Source organism: Salvia hispanica, chromosome 4 (genome assembly GCF_029641045.1).
Source record: "Salvia hispanica isolate PSC_SH4W2 chromosome 4, Shi_PSC_v1, whole genome shotgun sequence".
Classification (NCBI taxonomy): Eukaryota; Viridiplantae; Streptophyta; class Magnoliopsida; order Lamiales; family Lamiaceae; genus Salvia; species Salvia hispanica.
Window position 1 is genome coordinate 53,915,066 of NC_142695.1, and position 15,680 is coordinate 53,930,745.

At 34.7% G+C, this 15,680-nt stretch overlaps 4 protein-coding genes across 4 annotated transcripts; 2 read left to right on the forward strand and 2 right to left on the reverse strand.

Moving 5' to 3' along the window:
• The first annotated feature begins 1,170 nt into the window (after positions 1-1,170).
• Positions 1,171-2,728, forward strand: LOC125197141 (cyclic phosphodiesterase-like). Its single transcript, XM_048095851.2, has 3 exons — positions 1,171-1,555; positions 2,033-2,087; positions 2,340-2,728. Exons 1-3 carry the CDS (start codon positions 1,253-1,255, stop codon positions 2,540-2,542), a joined length of 561 nt encoding a protein of 186 aa, XP_047951808.1. The 5' UTR covers positions 1,171-1,252; the 3' UTR covers positions 2,543-2,728.
• A 129-nt stretch (positions 2,729-2,857) lies between these two features.
• Positions 2,858-6,515, forward strand: LOC125197140 (serine/threonine-protein kinase 12-like). Its single transcript, XM_048095850.2, has 13 exons — positions 2,858-3,970; positions 4,211-4,285; positions 4,386-4,481; positions 4,570-4,652; positions 4,744-4,864; positions 4,926-5,005; positions 5,146-5,208; positions 5,322-5,440; positions 5,518-5,603; positions 5,683-5,804; positions 5,879-5,990; positions 6,061-6,169; positions 6,248-6,515. The coding sequence occupies exons 1-12, from the start codon at positions 3,662-3,664 to the stop codon at positions 6,160-6,162; spliced, it is 1,368 nt and encodes a 455-aa protein (XP_047951807.1). The 5' UTR covers positions 2,858-3,661; the 3' UTR covers positions 6,163-6,169; positions 6,248-6,515.
• Positions 6,516-8,010: 1,495 nt separating this feature from the next.
• Positions 8,011-9,744, reverse strand: LOC125191753 (GDSL esterase/lipase At1g29670-like). The gene is made up of 5 exons (XM_048089166.2): positions 9,480-9,744; positions 9,260-9,387; positions 8,914-9,156; positions 8,520-8,769; positions 8,011-8,442 (listed from the first exon to the last, which is right to left on the reverse strand). Exons 1-5 carry the CDS (start codon positions 9,721-9,723, stop codon positions 8,213-8,215), a joined length of 1,095 nt encoding a protein of 364 aa, XP_047945123.1. The 5' UTR covers positions 9,724-9,744; the 3' UTR covers positions 8,011-8,212.
• A 929-nt stretch (positions 9,745-10,673) lies between these two features.
• Positions 10,674-12,773, reverse strand: LOC125194490 (GDSL esterase/lipase At1g29670-like). The gene is made up of 5 exons (XM_048092736.2): positions 12,513-12,773; positions 12,083-12,207; positions 11,738-11,986; positions 11,213-11,462; positions 10,674-11,148 (listed from the first exon to the last, which is right to left on the reverse strand). The coding sequence occupies exons 1-5, from the start codon at positions 12,760-12,762 to the stop codon at positions 10,922-10,924; spliced, it is 1,101 nt and encodes a 366-aa protein (XP_047948693.1). The 5' UTR covers positions 12,763-12,773; the 3' UTR covers positions 10,674-10,921.
• Between the last annotated feature and the right edge of the window lie 2,907 nt (positions 12,774-15,680).

Consider the following 15,680-nt stretch of genomic DNA (forward strand, 5'->3'; position numbering starts at 1 on the left):
TGCATCTTCCGTATTTGTTGTTTATGTTGTTCTCCTTGCAGGTCTTTATAGTGGAACCTATAATTTTTTTCATGTAGTGCTCTATATGAATATTAGGTTGGTGGCAACTCTTATTCATTTGTCTTTCCCGGATATAGTAAGGGCGGTAGCAGCTACACAGGAAGTCGGTGATGCGGGGTATACTATTAGGGTATGCAACCAGTAGTTTTTTTTTTCTTCCCCGGCTAAATGCATGCATATTGATATCGGTTGTATATTCCATGCTATTTTGCTATATTTTTGTTGATGATTTTGATCGATTTGACTATCTTCTAATATATATTTATACATTATTTTTATTGACATGTGTTTGTGATTGATCTTTTGTAGTATACATCTAAAAGTGATTTAAATGATACTCCCTCCGTCCCCGAATACTTGATATGGTTTGCCCCGGCACGGGTTTTAAGAAATGTAATGGAAAGTGTGTTGAAAAAGTTGGTGGGATGTGGGTCCTACTTTTAAAGTATTAGTTTTATAATAAATGTGAGTAGGAATGAGTTAGTGGAATATGAGGTCCACTACCAAAAATGGAAAAAGTGACTGTGTCAAGTATTCGGGGACGGGACCGAAATGACAAACTGTGTCAAGTATTCGGGGACGGAGGGAGGATGTGATTTGTGTGCAATTTTTAGTTTATAAACTTATTTGGTTATATGAGTTTTTATTGGTACAATAAATTGCTATTGTATAAATTTGTGATTTTAGAACTTGAAATAATAATATTGTTTCTCATTCTGCATATGTGTTATTTTTTTTTCTTTGTTTGATTTTATATTTTTTTAATAATTCTTTTTTATTTTATATATTTATGATTTTAGATTTCATACAATAATATTTTTATGAATTTATAAAATTATTTTATAGTATAAATAAGTTTAAAAAAAAAAATTGAGGGTGATACTACTTTTGACTAAACTTAAGTTATGCATGGAGACAAAATTTAATAAAATTACATGCATGCATATTAACTTAATTAGTGGTGCAAGTATATTCCTTCGCGTATCAACCAATTTAATTCTTTTATTAATCAAAGACTAACCATCGAAATAAAACAATGACTTCACAATAGTTCAAGGGACCCACCATGAACCCACCCCGCTAAATACGGTTAGAATGAGAATAAAATACTTCAACTAACCAAACAAGCCCCAATTTGAAGATCATTGGTAGTCAATTTCCACTGAAACCGTCGCCATTTCCGCAAATCTTCATGGCCAGCACCACCGGCGGAGAAGTCAAGAGAGATGCGTATTCCGTGTGGGCGCTGCCGCCGGAGGAATTGAAGCCTCGCCTGAAGAAACTGATGAGCGGTCTCCGATCGGAGTTCGGCGGGCCGGAGTTCGAGCCGCACGTGACGATCCTCGGAGCTATCAAGCTGACGGAGAGCGAGGCGCGTGATATGTTTCAAAAGGCGTGCGAGGGCCTCAAACCGTACACAGCTACAGTCGACAAAATCGCCACCGGCACTTTCTTTTATCAGTGCGTTTTTCTCCTGCTTCATCCCACGCCTGAGGTAGCTTTTCTTAATTTCTAGGGTTTTTTTAATTTGTTTTCTGAAATTCATGCTGTGAAGTTCGAATTTCTGCAGTAGACATGATGGTTAGAGTTAGAGAGTTCGTTTTGTGTGTCAATTTCAAGTTACATTTGTTCCATACTCGTAGTATAGCCTAAAATTAGATAAGGGTTTGATAAAATAGAAAGAATTGGGGCTTTTCCCAATGATTTGGAAGGATGGTAATTTTGTTAAGTAGTTTAGCTCTCTGTTTCTGCTAATAGATTGTGAGTCATTTATGGAATGTTTTGCTGTTTGTGGCCTTGAAAAGATTCAATATTTTCTGCATCTCAACTTCCATGGAAACAAAGATGATAGCCATAAAACTGTAATACAAGGAAGAAACATTGGCTTCTTTACAATCATGCTTTGCTTAAATATAATAGTATGTAATGAACTCTACATAACATCATTTGTGATTGTGCAACTCTAAAACAGGTGGTGGAGGCTAGTGATCATTCATGTGTACTCTTTGGTTTCAAGAGATCAACTCGTAAGCCACTCATCTTGAATTCACTTTCGCCTCTCTTCGAATTTCTCCCTGCACAAGGGAGTCTCGAGAGCAGAGGCTATATACCTCTCTCATCAATATCCTTAGTAGTATTGTTTATGCTCAGCTATGTAGATTCTCTTAGATGTTCCTTTATTCTTGTATATTTTCAATTTCCTGGAAATGGTTTCAGACTGTTTAGCAGCTGTGTTAAGTGTATGACGTTGTGGTGTTGAAATGCTCTTGTATTTGCAGCTTATATGCCGCACTTGAGCCTCCTCTACGGCGATTTAACAGAAGAAGAGAAGAAAACCGCGCTAGAGAAAGCTTGTGCTCTGGATGACAGCATAGGCGGTCTGAGTTTCCAGATTTCGCGTCTGGCACTGTATAAAACGGAAACTGAAGACACAAGCTGCAAATCGTGGGAGAAGGTGGAGGAGTTCGAGCTCAAACCTTGATTACTAGGTACATCATATTGAGCTTAGGTCAATGTCTGATTTCCCTTGAATAAGAAATGAAAAGTTGCAGCTCTTTGCTTGTTGTTTTACCTTCCTCCTTTCTTATTGTAAATTATGAATAAAATTACATTTCATTTGCGGATGCTAAATTTTCATTCCAAATAGTCTTCTTCTGAAGTTTTGTTTTGTGACAGTGGTATATTATGAAATGTTTTTGTACCTTTTGCATAAGGTAATTATACCTTTGCCTTTTTTAGATGTTCCTTAGCTGATATCGTTTGTCATTTTTTAAATGGAATTAATCTCTCAAAAATCTGGGTTGGGCCATTTGGGCCTGTGAGCCTGTCGGCATTCTTTTTTATTCTTTTCTCTACCGCCCCTTATGGCTTATGTGAGCACCATTCTCGTTTAACGCACGTTTAGTGTTCATTTCGATTTATATATTAGTTTGATTATAAGACATTAAAAAATGTTATTGAAATTTTTAATTTCACAAAATTCATAAAATTTAAAGCCCGATTTGCTCATATTCTCCTTAATTCCAAATAAATTGTTACGATGTATGTTCTTCTTCAACGAGGCCATAGCTTTTATTACACGAGTGTTGCTTTATACACCCCAAGCTTTCTTTCACTCGTCACGATAGGGACTGATAATGTTGAGTCATTAAAAGGCAAAACAAATCCATAGATACTTTGATAGATTTTTGCAGTGTTTAATTTTTGTTATAACAGGTCATTGTTATTTTAAAATCTCATTTCATTTGATCGTTATTTATAGCATTATTTCATTTCCCATATCATATCCTACAATTTGATAGTATATGTATCATAGAGAAAATAATCCTGTGGTCAATCATCAACTTTTATCAATATTACATGAAAACAAACCCTAAAATCTCTTGGCCAAAACGAAGCAATTTATTTACCTTACCAATTATAAAATGATGTTCTCATAATCTAGCGTAAAATAACCTCGGTTTTCAATCTTTGAAAAACCTAAGGTTTAATCGCTGGATTTTTTTTAAATGAATTAAAAAATGCAATCTTGCCATCTTGCATGAAGATTTTCTTGTAGAAAAGGGTTTTCTGACTCTTTATTTCAACCCGAATCGTGTCGATGATGCCTACGAAACGTGCTCCGTTGAAGCAATCATCAATGGCGCTGCACGGGGAGGGAGATAAAAGCAACGCAGGTGGTGGTGATCTGAACGACATTGATCCTGGATTGAAGATATTGTATAGGGCCAACGAGCGTGATTTGGATGGCATCAAGGAGCTTCTAGCCTCTGGCATCGACGTCAATTTCCGCGACATTGATGACCGGACTGCACTCCACGTCGCTGCGTGCCAAGGGTTTAGCGATGTTGCCAAGTTCTTGATTGAAAATGGAGCCGATGTAGACCTCAAAGATCGCTGGGGCGGCACGGTATAATATTGCTTCATTCTTCATTGACATACATGTTTCGGCTCTTGTGTTTGCTTTCCCATTGTGATGATTTAGCACTTGTTAGGATCGTTCGACTATACATTAGTTTGATATTGTCAGCCTTGAGTCAAGATATGGACATCTTGATGAATGTTTGTGTAGCTTTGGAAACAGATGTGATTGATTGTGAAATCCTTGGTGAATATCATAATTTAAGTGATTTACATCTTGGTTAAACAGCCTCTTGCAGATGCTACACACTACAAGAACCATGATGTGATCGAGCTCTTGGAGAAGCACGGTGCGAAGCAAGTGGTGAGTCCCTTTTCTTCACGAGTCGTCTCCTTCTACTAAGTGAAAGATCAGACTTCTGTTTCTTCTTCTACATATCTTGATGATTGGTTTTCGGTATTAGCTGGCTCCATTGCAAGTAGAAAATGCTGGCCAGTTACCAGATTATGAGATCGATCCCAAAGAAATCGATTTCACAAACAGCATCGAAATATCCAAGGTTCTTTACTGTGATTCACTGCCCAAAAAATGCTTGTTTTCTGCATATCATGTTTCTTACTTTGTATTGTCATATTTCATTTTCCAAGGGAACCTTTAAGTTAGCTACTTGGGCTGGAACGCCGGTTGCTGTGAAAATATTCTACGAAGGGGCTGCAGACGAGAATAAAGTGTGAGGTCTTCAAACATGGGGCTTCATTTTTGTTTTTGAAAGTTCTGTTCTGTTATCTGTTCTCTAAGACTAAGGCACTGATTTTCTGCAGGAGGGCATTTAGGGACGAGCTTTCGTTGCTTCTGAGTATAAGGCATCCAAACGTCGTCCAGTTTCTTGGTGCTGTGACACAAAGTAGTCCTATGATGATTGTGACTGAATATTTACCAAAGGTATCCATCTCATTTCTGCTATTATAGTCTTATGTATGATATTTGTTCCGTGTATGTACAGGGCGACCTTCACGAGTATTTGAAAGAAAAAGGCTCCCTGAAGCCTGCAAAAGCTCTCAAATTAGCTCTGGACATTGCCAGGTTTATGAAATATTATGAGAATCATGTATCTATGTGAACTGTTGTCTAAAAAATTACTCCACCAGCATATTTCTGAGATCGAATATAGATGAAAACTGATTCTACATAACAAATGACTCAAAAGGTGCTTGTTCTTATAGGGGAATGAGCTATCTACATGAACATAGACCAGGAGTGATTATTCATCGCGATCTTGAGCCTTCGTAAGCTTTGCTTTCCAACTTTTATGCCTTGTGATGAACTGTCTTGGATTCAATTTGGTCTCATTCAGTAACTTCTTATAGAATTCTGTCTTGTTATTCGACTAAGATAACAGAAATATCTTGCGCGACGATTCTGGACACCTCAAAGTGGCAGATTTCGGAATCAGCAAGCTTCTTAGAGTTGCAAACAGAGTTAAAGAAGAGAGGCCTCTGATCTCTCAAGACAGTACATGTAAGTACGCATTTCTTCGAATTAGCTTTACCACAGTCGAGTACTTATTCTTTCGAACGTTGCACGTGCATCAACAGGTCGTTATGTGGCTCCCGAGGTTTTCAAAAATCAAGATTATGACACCAAAGTAGATGTTTTCTCATTTGCCTTGATATTACAAGAGGTAATGTTTTTTCTCAAAAGTAGAGTAGTTGCCTTGCTTCAGACATGGCTTTTGCTTTAACAAATCAATCTTTCTGTAGCTTATCGAGGGATGCCCTCCGTTCAGCGGGAAGAAAGAGCAAGAAGTGCCAAAATCTTATGTTGCGAAACAGCGCCCTCCCTTTAAGGCCTCAATGAAGCATTACGCATACGGCCTTAAAGAGTAAGATGAAGCAACCAAACTATACAAATTGATGGCTGCAGATGGCATATCAGCGTGATCGTGTGATGAAACAGGTTGATCGAAGAGTGCTGGAGCGAAAAACCAGTTGATAGGCCGGCTTTCAAGCAGATCATTCCCCGGCTGGAGGAAATGCATAGCAGATTCGACCATAGAACCTGCTGGAAGGTTCTTCCCTTCCCCTTTTCGCCCCCTCCAACGTCGTTGTCTCTCTGTTTTGATCCCCGGTGGCATGCAGGTGATACCGTTGGACTGCTTTCATCACTGGAGCTGGAGCAAGTGCCATCACCGTTCCGGCAGCAGCACTGATTCCAACAGATCTCTAGGGAGCGACGTCTAGATTCTTCGTAAATATTGTGAATTTTTGTGATTTTCATACTGGACTATTCAATGATTCAAATTTCATGTCACAATGTTATGTGCAGATTCTAAAAAGCTCTGCACCAGGAGATTGGATTTGCTGTCTGAAATAATTTCACTCCATTTTTTTTGTAAATATTGGTAAGATCATGATTTTTGTTAGTTATAAAATCTTAGATAGATTCAACTACGTAACTGATGTTCGTTTCTTGGTATATAATACCATATCAGATGTATAATATTCATAAAGCCCATTGTAAGATCATTTGGATGTGTATAACAATTGCTAGAATTTGCTTATGTTTTTTGTTAATGAATAAATTTGTGTCTCAATCCGGATAAAATGGTGTACAAGAATTTCTGGATGACTTATTTCACTTCATTTAGATTATTGCGCATTGCAATTTTCTCCTCACAATATAATCATTTTTTATGAATATATTGTGATTTAGTTAAATTTTACAATTATTAATTCAGATTTCATTAATACAATTAACTTTGTAACCGCTTCTATTATTTTTATCTTTAAGTTTTACTTAAAAAGTATTGATAATTCCACTTTTATACTTAGACCTGTCAAAATGGATATCGGGTATCCAATACCCGATATCCAAACCCGAAAAAGTCGGGTAATTGGATACACAAAACCCGATTTTTCGGGTATCAGATCGGGATCGGATAGTGAGAATTTTGGATGATCGGGTCTCGGGTTACCCGATACCCAATTGGGTATACCCGAATATCCGATTTGTTTTTAAAATTAATAAATTATATTTTTATTATAATTAAATGTAATTTAATTTCTTAATTATATGTGGATGGATGAAAGATGTTAATATGTAATTTAATTTCTTACTGTGGATGAATGAAAGATGTAATTTTATTTAATTTCTTATTTTGGAGGGATGAAAAATAAAAATATAATTTAATTTCTTAATTACATGTGGATGGATGAAAGATGTTAATATGTAATTTAATTTCTTAATGTAATTTACCTTATGAATTTGGTATTTCTCAAAGTTTGTAATTATTTTCTCTGTAATTCGATCTATAACACGAATTTTGTATTTCTAAAAATTTGTAGTTATTTTCTCTTAAATTGAAACTAATACGACAATTTTGTATTTCTAAAAGTTTGTAGCTATTTCCCTTGAATACTACTTCAACTTTGTATTAAATTCGAACTAAACAGTAGTATTAAATAATCTCTAAAAATTGTAGTTGATTTTCTAAAAAATCAAAAAAAAATCAAAAATCAAAATCACAATCGGGACTGGATACTCGATTTTTCGGGACTGGATACCCGAGTCGGGTATTTGGGTACTCGAAATCAAATTCGGATCGGGTATCGGGTATTGAATTTTGAGAATTTCGGGATCGGATATCCGAAAATTTCGGATTGGGTATAACTTATACTCCATCTGTCCCTGAAATTTTGTCACATTTTCCCATTTCGTCTGTCCCACAAAATTTGTCACGTTTGACATTTTACCATTTTTGGTAGTGGACTCTACATTCCATTAACTTATTCTCATTCATATTTTATTATAAAACTAATACTTTAAAAGTAGGACCCATATCCTATCAGCTTTTTCAACTCATTTTCCATTACATTTCTTAATACCTGTGTCTGACCAAACCGTGACAAAATTTGGAAGACAGAGAAAGTAAGTATTTCGAATTTAATAACAGTAAATTGCATTCGTTGCCAAAAACCGACAATTTGCAACCTTGTCTTATTAGTAAAGCCTACTTTTCTAGTGAATAAAAAAAGTTTTGCACAATCACAATCTTGCATTAGCGTGACAACATGAATTTTAATACAAAATTTATAAAATAAGAAAATGTGATTAAAATATTATTGATGCAAAATGAACTCACTTCACTAGATTATAAAATAGTACTATCACTAATTTATTCATTAGACAAAATATGATAAGAACACTTATAAAATTTTAGGTGAGATAACTCCGAGATTGAGGAGTTATCTACGCTAGAAAACGCACTCTAAAGATAAGAAGAATCCGTTGTCACTTCCGAACAAGATGTTCGATGTCAACCGGGGAAGCATCGGTGGGCAGAAAAGCTCTGTAAGCTCTTGACGCCGTAAAGATATTTGAAATCTCCGTTGGATGAAAATTATCAAAGAATATATACTGATCCCTGTTTTCGCACACCGCTCCATTAGGCAAACACTGCCCGGGCGCGGGATCCCCCGCCTTCTGCACCTCACAGCACGGATCATTCACCTCAGTCACACCTGCAAGTGCAACAATCACATCCATCCATTTAATTTTTTTCTCCTGAGTCGCTATAATCTGATATAAATAGACCTACCAGCGGGGCCAGGGCCTCCTAGTGCAATGCTGGTCACGTTTATGTAAGTGAATTGGGCATTTGGTAATTTGGTGTTTAGTTCTTTGATGAGTGACACGAGCTTGCCATTGAATATCCCGACCGCAATGTTGCTGTCGTCGACGCAGGGTGATCCGTTGGTGATCGGATATAACAATATCTCTTGAGGAATGCACCCGATTAGACCCACTCCGAACACTGCAACTTTTCTCGATCCGAGCTCGTACAAGCTCTAGAAAATGAGAGACCGTGACGCATCAAATTTGAATTCACATAATTCTCTCGACTTCGAATAATAGATACTTTATTAAAAACTAATTTTACGAGGAATCTAACAACAATTTGATAGTGTATTTTAAAAAATGTAATTGCTAACCTTTAGTTGTGTAGAGAAGGCTGCGATGACTTCGTCGGCGAATGCTTCGGGTGTCAAGCTATTAGACGGCGACGGCGGCTGCTGAAAATAGTTGTTGATATAGTCGTTGCTGCCGATGTTGACGACGTAGAGACACTGATTCAGGTAGGCGTCCGCCGACGTCTGGTTCCCGAGCAAGGGGGCGATTTGGGCGATTGTCGCCTTATGATTCTCTAACTGCTTCTTCATGCATAACCGATCACCCTACACCACAAATATGAGCCTCTCATAATTTAGTATATGTAAAATTTAATGGTTTCATAATTAACTATGTGTGTGTGTTTTTTTTGTGTGGTCGATAATTTACCAAGTTTCTCCCGGAGCTATCAAGGATCCCGGCAGCTCCAGACGCGTAATTGACTCCTTTGAGGAGGGCGGGGGGGCCTTCTGCGGCCGCAAAAGGTGGGATCGGATCGCGAAGCTCTAAAAACTCCGCTGCGAAAACCAAGAAATAATTAATTTGTTTGGTGGATTGATGGTCAGAACTTCGTCTAAGGTTTGGATGTATTCAAATAAAATTTAATTACCTAGACAGTCAGGGATATTTTTTCCGTTGGTGAACCGGCCGGTGGGGATGGCGCCTGGGAAATCGACCCCGTAAGGGGGATAATTGGCTTTGGCCTTTGTGATAAGGGGGTTGTTGTTGCCATTGTCGGATTGGGAGTCTCCAAAAATGAAGAGACAAGGAACTTGTTGGGCATGTGTTAGGGTTAGAATGATGAACATGTTGAGGGATAGGATTATCCATTTTGTGATGGAAATGGCGGCCATTATTGATCGGATGATTAAAGAAGCGATTGGTGAATTTTTTTAAGTTTTTAACAGATGAATATGAGTCTTATTATAGTTTGCCATGCATGAGATGTGTGTATTATTTAAACCCCATATCATTGACAATACCAACCTTATCCTACCTAACCAACTAATATCTCTTAAAATACACCTATTTAAATTTATGCATGAATCTAAAATATATTGTTTAATACTATTATTTTTATGATTTATACGTAGTTGTTAGGATATACAGCATTTAGTAATTTATTTTCTTTGGTTGTATATGATATTTTAATATAAATATAAGTGGAATACTCGATAAGAATTAATGAATAAAAAATAAAATTATTCTTTTCATATAATTCTCAATTGAAAAAATGTCATTTAAACACAACTTTTGATCGAATTCTGGTCAATCTAATTATAACTTTCAAAAATAGTTAATTTTGAAATAAGTTTTGTATATTTAAAAATTGTTCCTTGTGATTAAAATTTTGAATGATAAGTTTCATAGGAATTGTAATCGTATAGGACAATTGCAAATTTAACCTTAATTCGAACAAATTTTATAATTTTCGACGGTTACGTGAGTTGGCGAATGGAAAGTCAACTTTACACAACTCATATTAAACTTCAAATAATATATATACTACTTCATCGTACACGCAATTTAGTGTTTACTCATTATAACACGAACTAATAAATAAAGGCAAAAACATCTGAATATGCTTATAATTTGCATTTTATAAAGAGCAATCCACATAATTTTAACAATATGTGAAAATATATTTTTATAACAAGCTCTATCGCATAAATAACTTTATTGTCATTAATTATGACCGTTTATTTGCGACGACCAAAAGCTTGAAGACATATGATATTTTTTGAATCAAGTGCCAAAAATATAAATAGGAGTATTACGAAGATGTAAAAATTAATTCCGCTAATTGCCTCATATAACTTGACCTTGTTTTTTTTTTATATATATATTTTATTACAAAAGTTAAAGGTTGAGTCACATTAGAGATCAACACTTTAATACTTTCATTCCCCAAATAAAGTGCAAAGATCGAGTTCTCAACACAAAACTTTTTATTCAATACATAGTCATAAACAACCCTCTTACTTTATTATTTATTCATTAATTTATAAAACAACATTACATAAAATCCCGTTTGAAAAGTAAATGTTTCAGTCACTGCCGAACAAGACGTTCAATGTCAACCGGGGACGCGTCGGCTGGCACCAAAGCTCTGTAAGATCTCATCGCCGTCACATTGTTCGAGATCTCCGTGGGATGAAAATTATCGAAGAATATATACTCTTGTCTGTTGCCGCACACCGCTCCATCACGCAAGCACTGCCCCGCCGCGGGCCCACTCCTCTGCACCTCACAGCACGCAGCGTTCAACACCTTCACACCTGCAACAACAATCCATCTATTAGTAAATTTTTTTTTTCGAGTTTTGATTTTAAATAGACCTACCAATGAGGGAAGGGTCTCCTAGTGCAATGCTGGTGGCGTTTATGTAAGTGAATTGAGCATTTGGTAAATTGTTGTTTAGGTTGTTGACGAGCGACATGAGCCTGTCGTTGAATAGTCCGACAGCTACGTTGATTTTGTCGACGCAGGGAGACCCGTTGGTGATCGGATATAATAATATCTCTTGAGGAATGCACCCGATCAGACCGATCCCGTACACCGCAACTTTTCTTGATCCGAGGTCGTACAATCTCTGTAAAACAGAAACAAAAAATACGTCAGTTAGTTAAAATTAACCAATTTCTCTTTTCAAAACTACATAAAACCTTTGAATTTAAACTACAGTACTTTTGTGAGGAATCTTACTAATTGTATTAGTATATGTTCAATTTATAAAATTTGATATCTTTTCGATAATCAGTATTGTATACATATAGTATCAATTTATGTCACACGCAATTGGCATTATACATGTACTAATATTAGAATTAATGTAACATAGTAAAAGTTTATTTCGTAATTGCTAACCCTTAGTTGTCGAGAGAATTCTGCGATCAATTGGTCGGCAAATTGGTCGGGTGTATAGAGAAGATTAGACAAGGACCGCGGCCTCTGATAATAGTAGTTGTTAATATAGTCGTTGCTGCCTATGTTGACGACGTAGAGACACTGTCGCAGGTAGTTGTCCGCGGCCGTCCGATTCCGGAATAAGGCGGCGATTTGACCGGTTGTCGCCCTATGATTTGCTAACTGGTCGTTCATGCTGAACCGAGGGCCCTATACCACAAACATATATAGGCCTCTCATAGTTTAGTATAAGTAGAATTTTTATGGTTTCAGAAAATTGAATGTGTTTGTTTGGTCAATGATCACCTGTCGTATCCCGGAGATGTCAAGAATCCCGGCAGCTCCGGATCCGTAGTTGAGTCCTCTGAGAATGTCAGAGCCTCTCGTAGACGCAAACGGCGGGATCGGATCGGAAAAATCTAACAACTCAGCTGCGGAAATCAAGAAATAGTTTATTCAATAGATGGTCATAATATATAGTACTCCTTCCATTCCCATTTTGACTTGCACGAATTTTAAGAATACATAAAAGAAAGTGAGAGGAATGTAAGTATCAATTTTAAATATTTATTTTATAGTGGAATGTTATTGTGATAAATTAGTGGACTGTGGACCCACTTACCTAAGCAGGAAAATAAATTAAGTGTGACTTTAAATTGTGGACATACCAAAATGACAATTGTGATATTATTTTGTGGACACAGAGGGAGTATAAATTGGTCAAGAAAAATTATACCTAGGAAGTCGGCGATATTTTTGCCGTTGGTGAACCGGCCGGTGGGGACGGCGCCGGGGAAGTCAATCCCATAAGGGCGATAATTAGCTTTGGCAGATGTAGGAAGGAGATTGTTGTTTCCATTGTCCATTTGGGAGTCTCCAAAAATGAAGAAGCAAGGAACTTGTTGGGCATGAGTTAGGGTTAGGGTTTGTATGATCAAGATGTTGATGGATAGGATTATCCATTTTGTGATTGTAATAGAGGCCATTGATGGGGGGATAAAGTGATATATTGGTGAATTTTAAGAGACAAATAAGAGTCTTATTTATAGTATATAGTTTGCCATGCACTCAACTTGAAGGTCTATACGTTCGACTAAAGTCGAGTAATTAATATTATATGCATGTATGAAACGTGTGTATTACTACTATTTAAAATCTTAAACCCCATGCCATTGACAATAGGCAAGTAGATTATCCTTACTAACCAATTCTCATGATCGAATAACTGAAAATTGTATGCATCTTGAAATGGTATATATACTGATACGATATTTATTTCATTTATAAGTGAATTTAAAATATCTTATCTAATTTTATCTTTATAATTTATTTTCATAGTTATTAGAATTTGATTTAGTATTTTTAGGAGTAGATGATATCTCTTTGTATAACTAAAACATATATATTGAGTTTGGGAATATATAATAAACTACATGAGATTGAAATTATTCGTGAAGATATATAGTCTATGTTTAGCGTTATTAATTTTGTTTTATAAAATACATAAAAGTCAAAGATTACTGTTTTGTTATCTATTTATTTGAAGTTTGTAGAGAATATGAACTTATCAAGTTTTGATTTTTTTTAGTGGGGTGAAATTAATGACATCAATAATTTGCGGTATATATAATTGGATTAACTATACAATATTTTGAAATCTATGTTTATCTTTGTAAATATCACCAATTTTTAATTTTTTGAAAAATCTATCGTTGAATTCATTAACATAGCATTCCGAGGCTTAATTATGTGTATATCCTTGTATGTGTCATTTTCTAAAAAAATATTTACACCTCATCTCATATATAAGCATGCCATATTATCAATGTGATGCCAGAAATTGAATCTGGAGGTATTAATAGATTTTGAGAAATTAGATATAAAATTGATATTTTGAAAAGGTTATACTAATAGATTTGAAAACATTATATAAAATTGGTATAGAAATTATAATAAATCCTATATAATTTGACCTTAATTAGGATAAATTTCATAATTTTTGACGGTTATAAAAGTGAGCTGGAGCAATGACGGAATAGCTTTCCTGCCCATGCCTAAAAATAGAAGTCAGCTTTACACAGCCAACCCAAATTGAATACTAGTATATAGGTATTTTCTAAAGTGCAACAAATATAATTTTATACAATGTGTTAAAATATTTTATAACTAGCACTATCGAATAAATAACTATTATTCATCGTTAAAAATGAGCGTATTTTTACGCGACGACTAAAAAGGCGTAGGAAATTTCTGAATCAAATTTTGCCATTAATTGATTTTGTAGGTTTGGCCGAAAAATAAATAGGGGGTACTTCGAAGATGTGAAAATTAATTACACTAATTGCCTAACATAATTTGACCTTGTTGCTCCCTTAATTTGGAGTCTTGGAGATATTTAGATGTCAAACTTCAGTAATTTTTTTTCCATATTACCATTAATATAGAACCTTGTGTTTTAATCAAACTAGTTTTAACCCACGTGCGATGCACGACGGAATATTTTTTCTATCATACACAGTTTTAAATTCTTAATTGATTATTTAAAATAAGAAATAATATAACTAAATAATATTTAAAAATAAAAAAATATATATTGTACTACTATATAATAACAATTCAATAAATATATGCTCCTCAATTCATTTTATACATAAACACATAAAATTAAACATATTTGAAATGGAGTAAAAACAAACACAATTATTTGGACAACGATGAAGAGACTATATCAATTGTTGACACTTTTGAAAAACAATCCTTCCTATTTCTATACTAAAAATAATGTAAATCACACTTTTAACTAAATAATAAATTGATAACTCATAATATTGAAAATGTCAAAATTATGACCATAAAAAAATCAAATGATAAACTACACAAAAAAATATTATATTAATTGGTTGAATTAACACTATTATATTAATGAATAATGATAACTCTTTTGAACGTTTATAACGTTTATCTTTATTTATTGCACTTTTAAACGTGGTTTGTTGGAACATGAAACATATATACTCGATCTACTATTTTTTATACTACTTTATAATTTTAAATACTGCAAAATTTCTTTTTGTAAAAATATAGTTCTTAATAGTATAATATACTATCTTACTCAGCATGATCACCTATAGATAAGATAATTAGATTTTAATATAAAATCAGTTGTATCCTAGACTAATTAAGTGTCAAATCCTAATTTCAACAATAATATTATTAGTAAAATATTATTTTTTGTGACACCACTTAATATAATTATAGCGTCAGTGACAATATAAATATACAAATGTAATAAATTGTGTTAAGAAGAAGATAAATATTATACATGTTTCGAGTTAAGGATGTTACAATTCTTCCATCTCTAAGAATTGTAAAAAATATTAGGATAAAATTCTCGAACCATATACACGCGGTACTCTAACTATTGTAATCACAGGAAAAAAAACAACAATAAATGAAATGGAAATTACAATGAAAATTATAAAATAAACCGAACTATAAGTTTGGTCGAAAAAAAACCTCTTTCCGCAAGACAAACCGTGATAAGGTAAGAAGTGACACTCATACCATCCTGTCATGGAAAATACATTCTAAGGATATTACAATGGTTTTGTCTCCACGTTTAATGAATTCATAGACACACGACATCGTACTCGAATGAGTGACGAAGTATTGCTAGGTTGTAGATTATCAAGGAAGATGAATTCCATGCTTTCAACAAATAAAATAAGACAATGAAGAAGTGATTATAATCTTGCACATACTACATATTTATAGTGTAGATGAACAAATAAGAGAGGATGACCGTTACTTTTATGCAATTGATTATGATATTGTAATTGATTAGTGGTTAATTTTTTGAATTAATCATTTGACCATCATATTAATGTTTATTGACTAACAGTGT